Here is a 12,199-nt window from a genome sequence, read left to right on the forward strand (position 1 = left end):
TTTTTTAAAAAGAACCGTTTAGGGTCTCTTCACACGTCTGCAATTTCGTTCTGCATTTTGCGGAACGGAATTGCGGACCCATTCATTTCTATATCGCAACACAATGTGCTGCCCGGATCCGCACTTCCGGGTCCGCAATTCCGTTGCCGAAAAAAATAGAACATGTCCTATTCTTGTCCGCAATTGCGGACAAGATTAGGCATTTTCTATTAAGTGCAAAATGCGGAACGCACAAAGCCGATGTCCGTGTCCGCAAAACACACACGGACGTGTGAATGGACCCTTAAAGGGGTATTCTGACCTATTAGAAAATGTATGGTGTATCCTACGTCTTCGATCCGAATACCCCTTTAACCTGGGATTGGTTTCCCTCTGATTATAATGTAGGACAATTAAGTGACTCCATAGAGGACGGTAAAAAAAAAAAAATCGTCATATTTAATAAGAATGAAGTGAAGTAGAAGACGGCGTCCAGAAATATAATATCCTTAATTAGGATGCGTGTTTATAAGGCCACCGGTAGACGAGACGTCACGGAGCAGATGGGCCTGACCTATTAGCTTGAAGACGTGACATAAGATGAGGCTTGGCAGACGTCACATGTATGTACCACCTCACGGAGAAAAAACGCCACATTACATGTGTTGATGAAGATGCCAGGGATGCCCCTCTCCCCCGTAAGCAGACGTCTTCCTCTATCCGCCGTGTAACGTGGAGATGAACACAATGTTGTCTCGATCTTGAATCTTGTAATCCAGCTCGCCCTGCAGACGTGACATGGAAACACGCGTGAGCAAAGACATACCCTTTTATATAGGGGGCCTGGGTTCTTACTATAGCAGGGATCAGCAGCTGTAAAACTACAACTCCCAGCATGAACACTTGGTCATTCTGATAACTCTCATGGAATTGAAAAGGAGGATTCTGGGAGTGTAATAGCTCGAGTGCCGGAGGATGCGGATCCCTGTACTATAGATTACATGATCATCCATGGAAGACTTTACAGTGTACAGAGAGGCGGGCACCCCGAATGGCTGAGCATGCATGTGTTTTCCATAGTAAGAGGTAATGAGGCCAATACCAGACAATTCTGGCAGAGACTTATTCCCACAAGCTGAAATCCAACATGCCCGTTCCTTATCTCCCCAGAGATCTTTATCTCCTCCATACACATTAGATCGACAGGTTCAGCAGACATTTATCTAATGTGTATGGGTTGTCCCACTACAACTCATCCCCTATACACAGGCTAAAGAATAAGTGCCTGACCGCGGGAACCCGACCGCTAGAATGGGGGTCCGTGCCCCCTGTTTGAGCGGATCGGCAGGCACGCTGCGTGCTTCCGCTCCATTCAACTCTATGGGACTACCAGAGATAGCAGAGTACAAGCGCTCAGCTATGCCACATAGAGATAACTGGAGCAGCACTGCGCATGTGTGTTTGCCGACCCGCTGAAACAGGGGAACACAGGCCCCCATTCTGGTGAATGGACATGATCGTCAGGAGCCTCCACCAATCTGCCACTTATCCTCTATCCTGTGGATAGGTTGTTGTCATTGGACAACTCCTTTAAAGGGGTTGTCTCATCTCGCCGTTACTAAGGTGAGATGAGACAGAGTCCTGACCACCAGCCGGCTGGGAAACAACAGAGCGCTCCGGCGCTCACATCTTCAGTACCTTCCAGGGGAGCTACGGAAACAGAGTACACAGCAAGCTATGCCGTGTCGGAGTTAGGGAATCGCCATAGCTTGCTGTGTACTCTGTTTCCGTAGCTCCCCTGGAAGGTACTGAAAATGTGAGCGCCGGAGCGCTCTGTTGTTTCCCAGCCGGCTGGTGGTCAGGACTCTGTCTCATCTCACCTTAGTAACGGCGAGATGAGACAACCCCTTTAAAGTGGAGTAGTAACCATACCGGCTGTGACCCAGCATTCCCAGTGTCTATCAAAATATGGCTGTGGTACCGGGAGCAATATATATAGTCTACGGTACCAGGAGTTAATATATAGTCAAAAGACCAGCATACATATTGTGTGTCAACGTTAAAGGGGTTATCCAGGGAAATATAATGATGACCTATCCTTAGGATAAGTCATCATTATAACATTGGCAAGGGTCCGAGTGCCGGCACCCCCGCCGATCAGCTGTTTTAGGGAGCCACTGCGCTTACCGGAGCTCTGGTGGGTGCAGCCAGCTCCCAGCAGCGCGCCGCAACGGTGCTTGGTACTGTAGCTCAGCTCCAATTAATTCAATGGGGTGGAGGAGCAGCAGCTAGGCCATGATGTGACCGATGAAAGTGACGCCACATGTCCTAGGAAGAGGTCACGGTGCTCACAGAGCTGATCGTCGGGGGTCAGACCCCTGCGGATCTGATATTTATGACCTATCCCGAGGACAGATCATCAATATAAATTACCGGATAACCCCTTTAATCTTGTGTATATGTGCAACTTAAAGGGGTTGTGCAGGACTAAAATAACACGACTGCTTCTCTCCAAAAACAGCGCCACACCTGTCCACAGGTGGGTTACTGTACTGCAGCTCAGCTCCACTGCAATGAAGGAGATGCAGTAACGGACAAAACTGGTGGACAGATGTGGCGCTGTTTTTAGAAGAAAGCGGCAATTTTTCTTTCTAATCTTGGACAACCCCTTTAACCCTTGCAGCAGAGCCCTCTACAAGCATCACAGCCTCGGCCCTAAGCTAAAATGGGAGAGGGTATACATTAGAAAGCTGCCCCCCACACAGATTCCAGACTCTAAAGGGAGCATCAGAAAACTCCAAATGAAAATTCCTAAAAAAGAAAAAAATCCATTTTAAAACAATATGGTAAAACTGACCTACAATGGGGCTGGCCTCTTCAGCACATAGCTCATCAAGCTGACTAAATTAAACAGGTCAGCGTTCCACCCACGGAGCGACCATTTTGTTAACGGGCCTTGTTTTCATGGGCGGGGAAGTGAAACCCCTCATTGTGTGTCCTTCTTATGTCGCTCACAATGTAAGTCAATGGGTGGCCTTCCTGCCCTTGACACACACTGTAACCCAGAGGGAGAAAGCAATGCTGGGATGCTTGTATCGTCCCGCCCCGCTGCCAGGCCGCAAGGGAACATGGCGACTTACTCTGCATTCATACCCCTAACATTAGTCCAATTAGTGCCAGGGCCAACGAGGGTTCACCACGCGGGCAGAGGCCTAGAAACCATTGTTACATGCTTACCATCAGTTCCCAGTCAGCGTCATTAATGAGAACCAGGATACCCGGCCGCCTGTGGGGAACGGAAACGCAGTTAATGTGTGTCACGTGACTGGGTATTTCAAAATGGCGGACAAAGAAGATGGGAATGTCAGAGAGTGGCGACCAAGCAGGTCAGTAGTTAAAAATCAGATGTTGAGACCCCCACTGTTCGCTGAACCGAAGGGTTAGGAGAGCTCAGCCCTCTGTTTGCCACTCTGAGGGGTGTATGGAGTCACAGAAAGTCCATAGGGTTTATATAAATGGGCATGCCACTCATTTCCACTTCAAGCATTACTCACCTCCCCCTATCCCTGCTGCTCTCCACTTCCTGTCCTGGCTCAACATGCTGGGAAATGTCCACTCAGTGGACTCACTGGCCTTGGTAGTCACCTAGTGGCAGAAAATAGAAAGCAGCAGGAGCCAAGGGAATCAGTGGAGGTGAGTAATGCTTCTTTTCAGGTTATCCACCTGGAAAACCCCTTTAAATATGCATTATTAGCAATAAAGTCTAATTCCAAAGAAAATTTGGTTACGACAGTGGTTAAAAGGGGTCGTCAGGCCTTCATCACTGATAGCCTATCCTTAGGTGAATGTGCTGGGGCCTCTTCATGCTGATCGGTGGGGGTCTTGGATCTCGGGATAAGCTATTGAATGTTCCAGAGAACCGTCTGAGATATGGGGTCCTCACACCTGTATACGTCTGTGACATGGACACTGTGGTCAGGGATGATGCTCTCATCAAACAGCTCCCCATATCTCAGCTTCCTGTGAAGGAGACCTAGTACCAAGCTAGGGTTATACAGACGTCTGCTGGACAGCAAAGAAGAGGATCGTGGTGAATATAAAGTGTCCGTCATACTCACACTGTATCCCCCTGAATAAATAGCTCGGGGCGCTCCTTCAGCAAATTCTCTTTTATCCAAACCAGCAACTGCCTGATGTCCCCTGACAGGAAACAGAAGAGGGTTACATGTCTGACACTGCCCGCGGAGCACAGGCCGAACCGAAAGACAAGACTACCGCACAAAAAGAATTCTTGTCGCACAAAAAAATATTCTGCAGTTTTCAAACCAGCAGCTGGATGTGAATACTTTTGTAATTGAATGTAACTAAAAATGCTGTATAGCCACTGAGGTATTCAATAAAATGTGTGTGTACAGCGCCACCTGCTGTTTTTTTTCTTTCTTATTTCTCTGTCCACATCACTGAGGTGGTCGCACATGCTCAGTTCCCTCCTTTAACTGCCTCCTGAGCTGTGAAAGGGAGTGAGCTGCAGCGGAAAAGGACACGACCCCTGAGCTGTGATAGGGAGAGAGCTGCAGCAGAAAGGACACACCTCATGTGAAGTCAAGGCAGCCATATTGGCTGTCACCCAGCTTTCCCAGATGCAGCTAAATGTATTTAAATTTTTGAGTTACATTTGCATCGACCAGTTTATCTCTCGCCCCAGACCTCAGAAGTAACCCCCCCCCCTTCCAACCTCCCATTTTCTTTCTCTCCTTACATATAGTTTTGTGTCTCTCCTTCCACATACATGCATGCTCGGCATGTGTTCTCAATAGGGAGAGGGGAGTCATCTGCTGTCAGATAAGGTACTGAAAGTGGAGTTGTCGCCTCTCCTGACATGTCTCTTTCAACTACTTGCATCCCCCATGTAATAACAGTTCTGGCGTATCTATTCCTATGTTGTGCTGTTCCTCTCTAATTCCTGCTAGAAGTTAGGAAGGAATTGCTAGCAGTTTGCAATGAAGGTCCAGCTGGGTGTTACCAGTTGAGCATGTGTCCTTGCACAGTCTGACACTGGCAGCACTAAAAGACTGGCAGAGGAAGCAAAAGTGCACAGAGTGCCTTGGGCCCGCCCTCTGTGCACTTAACGGCTTATTTGCATATGAATTAAAAGTACTTTTTCTCCAGAATGAAGCAACAGATCACTACGTGAACAGTATCACTACATGCAGCTGAGCTAGCTCTACAAGGCACTGCGCCCGTTTTATCAGTGCTGACACACTCTCTTCAAACACATATAAAACCGTACCTTTATGACCGCCTCATTACTGCAAAAAATGTTGCTTCATTCTGCAAATACTGACAAGTGCCCTGAAGGTAGTCCCCAGCCCAACAAGCAAGTGCTCCAGCTCTCCTAAGTAAACATGCCCCATGCCACCCCCTTGGCCACAAGTGACATCACCACCAATCTGCAGCATCACTATGTTGGGCAATGAAATCTTGCGCATGCGCGGTAGTCTCCCTGCTGTGGGTAATGGGCTCACTGATGCCCTGTGCATGTGCAGTACAGTGTGCAAGTCACAGATTGTTGGAGCTGTCAATCAAGGCGAAGGCAGCAATATTGGGTGGCGTTGGAGGAGCACTTACCTGCCTGAGGAACACCCTCGGGCCACATGGCAGTTCATTTGCCTTCTTTTTCTCTGCAATAATGAGGCAATCAGCGGCCGCAAAAGTGCAGGCCTACCCGGCAATATTCTCAGCGTAGTGGCCGTAAAATACCTAACAGACCCCTCTATCCTAAAGTGATCAGGATTGCGTGCGGAAAATGGGCACACCTACCGCCTGCTTTATCTCCGCACACCTACCGCCTGCTTTATCTCTGCACACCTACCGCCTGCTTTACCTCCGCACACCTACCGCCTGCTTTACCTCCGCACACCTACCGCCTGCTTTACCTCCGCACACCTACCGCCTGCTTTACCTCCGCACACCTACCGCCTGCTTTACCTCCGCACACCTACCGCCTGCTTTACCTCCGCACACCTACCGCCTGCTTTACCTCCGCACACCTACCGCCTGCTTTACCTCCGCACACCTACCGCCTGCTTTATCTCCGCACACCTACCGCCTGCTTTATCTCCATTTGCTGTGTCGGTGAATGCGGTCTATTGCTCCCTGTTATCAGCCAGAAAAGCTGATGACCAATGGCTGCCAGCCGACAGACAGAACGTCCTGCCCATGTGAAGCGATGTCCAATGGTACTGAACTGACAGAGTCCAATGTAGCGCCCCTAGGCGGTATTTCATAGAAATAGATTACGATTTTTTTTGTCTGTATACTATTACTGGAAACCCCTTTAAGAGTAAAAGGCACATTTCCAAGGAACCATCTGGAAATGAGAGTCGGGGCCCATTACAAAGGCATATAGAGTGAAGCGGGGGGGGGGGGGGGGGATCTGCTGGCAGAAACCAATTTAGTGAGGTGTAATATATAGGACACCCATTAGTCTTTCACACACGGTTCATATGTCATGGATCAGTGCACCGGCAGAAACGTGCCCCCCCTTCTCCAATATGGTGCACTGGAGATGACGCCCGCTGCGGAGAGGGCGGAGAGCTGTACGTATATGATGAAGAGCGGCGCTGGTCACTGCAGGGTCAGGCGCAGGGGTAGGAAGGATCGTTTATCAGCCTGACTCGGGAGGGTCAGAGAGTTCTGCCTGGTTCCCCACCCGCCCACATTCTCGGTCCAGGGAAGCCATTGTATAGAGGAGTTACCATGGAGAAGCCAGCATCACTGCGCTTCTCCCATTGTTCCCAGTCTGGGAAGGGGCCATTCCCTCTGTCTAATAAGTAACCACAGATCTGTTACAATCAATGTACAGTACAACTCCATCAGGTGAAAGCGCAGACAATGCACCTTCCCTTTAAAAAAATAAAAATGTGGCTTTTCATAGTTATGTCTCTTTCTGGGAAAGCTGGGTGACCGCTAAAACAGGAGTCATTACAGAGATGGTGACTAAGGCATCCGAAACGTTATCTAAATTCCATATCAAGGCTGGATAAAAAAAATTAAAAAAAAATTGGGTGTCTCCCCCCATCCTCAATCACTGTGCATCACAAGGCAAATTTCCCATTCAGGAGTCTGGGTGAGGCGGGAGCAGTCATGGCGGCCATATTGGCCGTCACCCAGCTTTCCCAGACGCAGCTACCTGCTATCATTTTAAGTTACATTTGCCTTCGACCAGTTTAGCTCTCGCCCCAGACCCAGGTAGCCATTCAAGAATCCGAATCACTGGGTGGGACGGAGGGGGGATCAATACCAGGATAATAGGGACTCCAGAAAACTTCACAGATGTGTTGACTCTTTGTTTAATTAACCAGAAAGTGATCCTTTTCAAAAGCAATTTCGCACAGGGGGCTCAGCGCTCAGCAAACAGTGCCGGTCAGTTAGCAGGAGGGGGGCAGAGGAACAGCTGGCATCAGCTTCCATGTGAACTGCATCCTAATCAGTTTAAATGGCTCGCGCCAGAGGCCCACCCCCGCATTATGCAGAATTTCACGGAGACGGGCAAGAGAGAGAACCTGGAGGCCGATGGCGATTGCTTCCGACAGGTTCTCCGGGACTGTCCTCTTCTAGGCGGCCTCCATCATCATGGCTTCCCAGTACACATTCGCTGACATCACAGCGCTCACTTACATCACTTGTCACGCCCCGGAGCCAAGCAAGCGCTTGTTCTCGTCTCCGCCTCTTAGGCGCTGATCCAAGATCTGTGCCCCATAGTAAAAAAACTTGGGCGTCAAGCGGGCAACTGCCCCAAATGTGGACGAGAACCATCTCATGGCATATCACGGGGGGTGGGGGATACTCACAAGGATCCGGTCGGCCGGGCAGGGTCACGTGGTGCTTTTTGATTCCCTGGAACAGCAGCTCAGCGCCACCTCTGAAATCAGATAATAAAAACATGAGATATGCTGACATGGCGAGCACAGAGGAGGGGGTGTCGCTCACAAGCGGAGCCAGGCGCAGACAAAGGATTCCCCGCAGGCTCCAGCAGGACACGGGGCCGGGATTAGCATTTCTATGTCAGGCTCTCTAGGGTACCAAGGAAAAGTGAAACAAGTTTTGTCTGAGGGGGGGGGGAGAAGGCGGCTGCGGGATGATTTACTCCTGGACGTGGAGGGCGAGGCGATCGTCTAAGTCAAATACTGGTTTAAAAAATGACCAGCGAATAATATATACGGTGCCCAATTGTGCCACTTTTCTGATACATCTGCTACACTCTGCCATGCGCCATATTCATGAGATATTCGCCATTTTTTTATATTTTTTTTTCCAAATGTTTAATATTGATGACCAATCCTAAGGACCCCCACCGATCAAATGTCCGAGGAGGCCACGGTGCTCCAGATCACCAAGCACAGCGCCGTACATTGTATAGTGGCTGTGCTTGGTATTGCAGCTCAGGCCCATCCACTGGAATGGGACTGAGCTGGGCCGAGGGCCATGTGACCGATGCACGTGACATCACTAGCCTTGGAAGTGGGCGTGGCTATCATTGTGTTGGGAGTCAGACCCCCTTAATCAGATACTAATGACCTCCTGAGGATAGGTCATCAATATTAAACATCCAGACAAACCCTTTAAATCCTATCCAGTCTAAATGTATCAAAAAAGCTGCAAGGCCCTGATCCTCCGTGGATCTGCTGAACCAAACTTAGGGCTGTATTACACCAACAGATTATCTGACCAATCATTGGTCAGATGGCCTATTAGGACCAATCATTGGTATGATTGGACAGATATTGGACAGATAATCTGTTGGTGTACTACAGCCCTTAGACTGCCACAGGCACAAAGAAAACCCTCAGACCCTCCAGAGTATAACTGTTGGCCATGCAGTTCGCTAGACGGCGTCCTAGATCAGGGATCAGCAACCTCCGGCACGCCAGTTCTTCTGAAACTACAACTCCCAGAATCCTCCTTTCACTTCTATGACAATGACGCAAACATTGGTTAAATGCGCTTTTCTCACGGGGACTCGGTGCAGGGACAGTTGTGTGACTGGGGCGACTCCCTGGGAAGTCATTGGCTGCCACTCAACGCCAACACACACTATGGGAGTTACAAGAACAGATGAGCAACTGTGCATGCTGGGAGTTGTAGTTTCAAAGCAGCTGGAGTCCTAGATAATTTCAGACTTCCATGCTACCCCCTAAATCACTCCCTATATTGGTGATGGGCTGGTGGTACCTATTGTGGACTCCGTAAGAATTTCCGCTTCCATTGCCAGAGATGGTAAGAGGAAGACAGTCACCAAGGATTGCAGAGCACGTTACCTAGTCAAATCACTGGGTGGTCCGTGTGATGCAGGACGGGTCCTCTCCACTATTACCAAGAGATCCCTTATATTAAAGGGGGGGTGTAACTAATAACACCTATCCCCTATCCACAGAATAAGTGCTCATTCAGATGGCCGTATGCTGTCCGCAAAAATGCGGATCTGTTTTTTTTGTGGATTAGATGCTGTCCCATTCACTTCTATGGGGCCCTTTTCTTCCATTGCACCGCACGGCTCAGCAAAAAAAATTAAACATGTCTTATACACATGGCCCTATTAAAGTCTATGGATCAGCAAAAAAAAAAAAAAAGGAATGCAATCCGTTTTTTTGCGGACATGCTGAACTGTCCGCAAAAAAACAGATCCGCATTTTTACGGACATCTGATCAGTAGGGGTGCTGGGGGTCGGACCCTTGCTGATTGATCCTGAGATAAGGCCATCAATATCAAATTCCTGGATAACCCCTTTAATCCCTTCCACTTCCCCGATGCCGCTCAGCATTTCAGTCCCTCCTCTTAAACTGGCCGTTGACATCAGATTAATGTCTGCCAAACCCAGCGACTTCAGCTGACCATCTCTATAGGGAGGTCTCCTAATGCTGGGGGTGCAGGGGAAGGATCAGGCAGCTAGAATTCAATATGCCCAATCCTTTTCATTTCATTCAGATTAACTGCCACTAGACTGTGTCTGGCAGCGCCTTACTCTCTTCAACCCACTCAGAACACATGCATGCTCGGCCTGTCACCTTGACAGCAAGGATAGTGCCGCACGCAGAGCAATTCTAGCTGTCAAATATGACAGAATGGCCAAAGAGCTGTTCTTTACATTGTAACTGTAATTCATTTTTTGTAATGTATAGGGGCAGTGATACTGACCATTTTTGTAATTTTTAAACTTTAATTACTGAAATTGTACATTTCTAGCAGCCTAGTATCACAGAACATGGAGCGCGCTCCATGTTCCCTCAGCAGCACAGGAGAAGGAAGCAGTCCCTCCCATGAGGAGAGAGAGGGGCGGAGGAGGGGAGGGACTGTGGCCACCGTGCCACCACCTGAGGGGCTAACTGCCGCTGATCGCAGCTCCCTGTTATAGAGGCCGTGTGCTGGCTATGTGATTCTGCCGCCAACACCCGCCTCCTGTATCTGTATTAAAGGTTAATTATCATTCGTGGCGCAGTGCCCCCCCCAGTACAGTATTAAAGCCACAGGATCCCCTCCGCCCTCTTCATTGGAGGTACAGTGGCAGTTGTGATCGGAGCCCCAGCAGTGTAATGCTGGGGCTCCGATCGGTTACCATGGCAGTTAGGACACTACTGAAGCCCTGGCTGCCATGGTAACATCCCTGCTGCTGTGTGCACAGGGTAGCAGGGAGCTCTATTAGGCTGCGTTCACACGGGCGAGATTTCCGCGCGGGTGCAATGCAGTAGGTGAACGCATTGCACCTGCACTGAATCCTGACCCATTCATTTCAATGGGGCTGTGCACATGAGCATTTTTTTTCATGCATCACGTCTGCAATGCTTTAAAATCGCAGCATGTTCTATATTCTGCGTTTTTCACGCAGCCCTGGCTCCATAGAAGTGAATGGGGCTGCGTTAATAACGCATTGCATCTGCAAGCAAGTGCGGATGCGATGTGTTTTTCACTGATGGTTGCTAGGAGATGTTGTTTGTAAACCTTCAGTTTTTTATCACGCGCGTGAAAAACGCATCAAAACGCATTGCACCCGCGCGGAAAAAACTGAACAACTAAACGCAATTGCAGCCAAAACTGACTGAACTTGCTTGCAAAATGGTGCGAGTTTAACTGAACGCACCCTGAACGCATCCGGACCAAATCTGTCACGCTCGTGTGAACTCAGCCTTAGGGTGACTAGGACCAGGGATGAAAAGATCCCAGGTTCTAGCCCCTGAAGGGGGCTAATAGTTATTAAATAAAAAGTTAAAAAAAAAAGTTAAAAAAAACCCCCACCAAAATATTAAGTATAAATCACATATATATATATATGTCAATTCCCAGTTTTACATATACAATATATAAACAATAAATAAACATATCACATATCGCCACGTCTGAAAAGTCCAAACTTAAGAAATAAAATCTCCTATGTGGTGAACGCCGTAACAGAAAAACGCAGAATTCGCAATTTTTTTTTGTCACCCTGTCTCCCCCCCAAAAAAATAGGATAGGACTGTTCGATTATGGGCCGGACATTCCATAAAATGCGGAATGCACGCAGTTTTTTTTTTCTTCATGGTATTGAGTATCGCAATACTTTTTTATGGTATCGAAATCGAATCCAAATTTTGGTATTGTGACAGCCCTACATGCATACATATTCTAGGGCTGTACATATGCATGTATTTATAGCTACACCTCGTCTCATAGAGATCCCACAGTGGGATGGATGACTACACTGCAGGAGTGAATGGCAGCAGCTGTATTCCCCCTGCTGAGCGGCCATGATGGCCTATACACCACCACCCCCCCCCAGGATCCTACCCCTCAGCCCCGCTATAAGTCCCTTACAAAGGAATAAAAGGCCAGTTCCGCCACTCACCCAAATTCCAGCAGCACACCCATGGGCGCCGCCATCTTGCCATGTGCGCCGGAAGTCATCGCCTGCCCACACCGGAAGTGCTCGCCTCCCGGCCGGTTGTCATGGTGACGGGATGCAGGAGCCTCCAGAAAGGCTCCTTCTAAGTTATTCATTCTTACCTATGACCCGTGAATTATTCATAGGGTGTGCGGCTCATCCTCTGATGTATCACCCTCCCCCAGCAGTTTATCCCTTCGCCTGCCGTCTTAGCCTCGGCCAATAAATATTCTTCAGCCATTTGCTTTTCCCCAAGCTCAGGCTGCTCACCGTCCTCTTGTTTCTTTAGTTATAGCTGGGTG

The 12,199-nt window shown here is 48.8% G+C and overlaps 1 protein-coding gene across 1 annotated transcript; it reads right to left on the reverse strand.

Moving 5' to 3' along the window:
• Positions 1–415: 415 nt before the first annotated feature.
• On the reverse strand, positions 416–11,939 carry LOC122919310 (ubiquitin-related modifier 1). The gene is made up of 5 exons (XM_044268253.1): positions 11,862–11,939; positions 7,833–7,903; positions 4,098–4,179; positions 3,217–3,265; positions 416–764 (listed from the first exon to the last, which is right to left on the reverse strand). Exons 1-5 carry the CDS (start codon positions 11,918–11,920, stop codon positions 696–698), a joined length of 330 nt encoding a protein of 109 aa, XP_044124188.1. The 5' UTR covers positions 11,921–11,939; the 3' UTR covers positions 416–695.
• Positions 11,940–12,199: the final 260 nt, after the last annotated feature.

This window comes from Bufo gargarizans, chromosome 9 (genome assembly GCF_014858855.1).
Source record: "Bufo gargarizans isolate SCDJY-AF-19 chromosome 9, ASM1485885v1, whole genome shotgun sequence".
Classification (NCBI taxonomy): domain Eukaryota; kingdom Metazoa; phylum Chordata; class Amphibia; order Anura; family Bufonidae; genus Bufo; species Bufo gargarizans.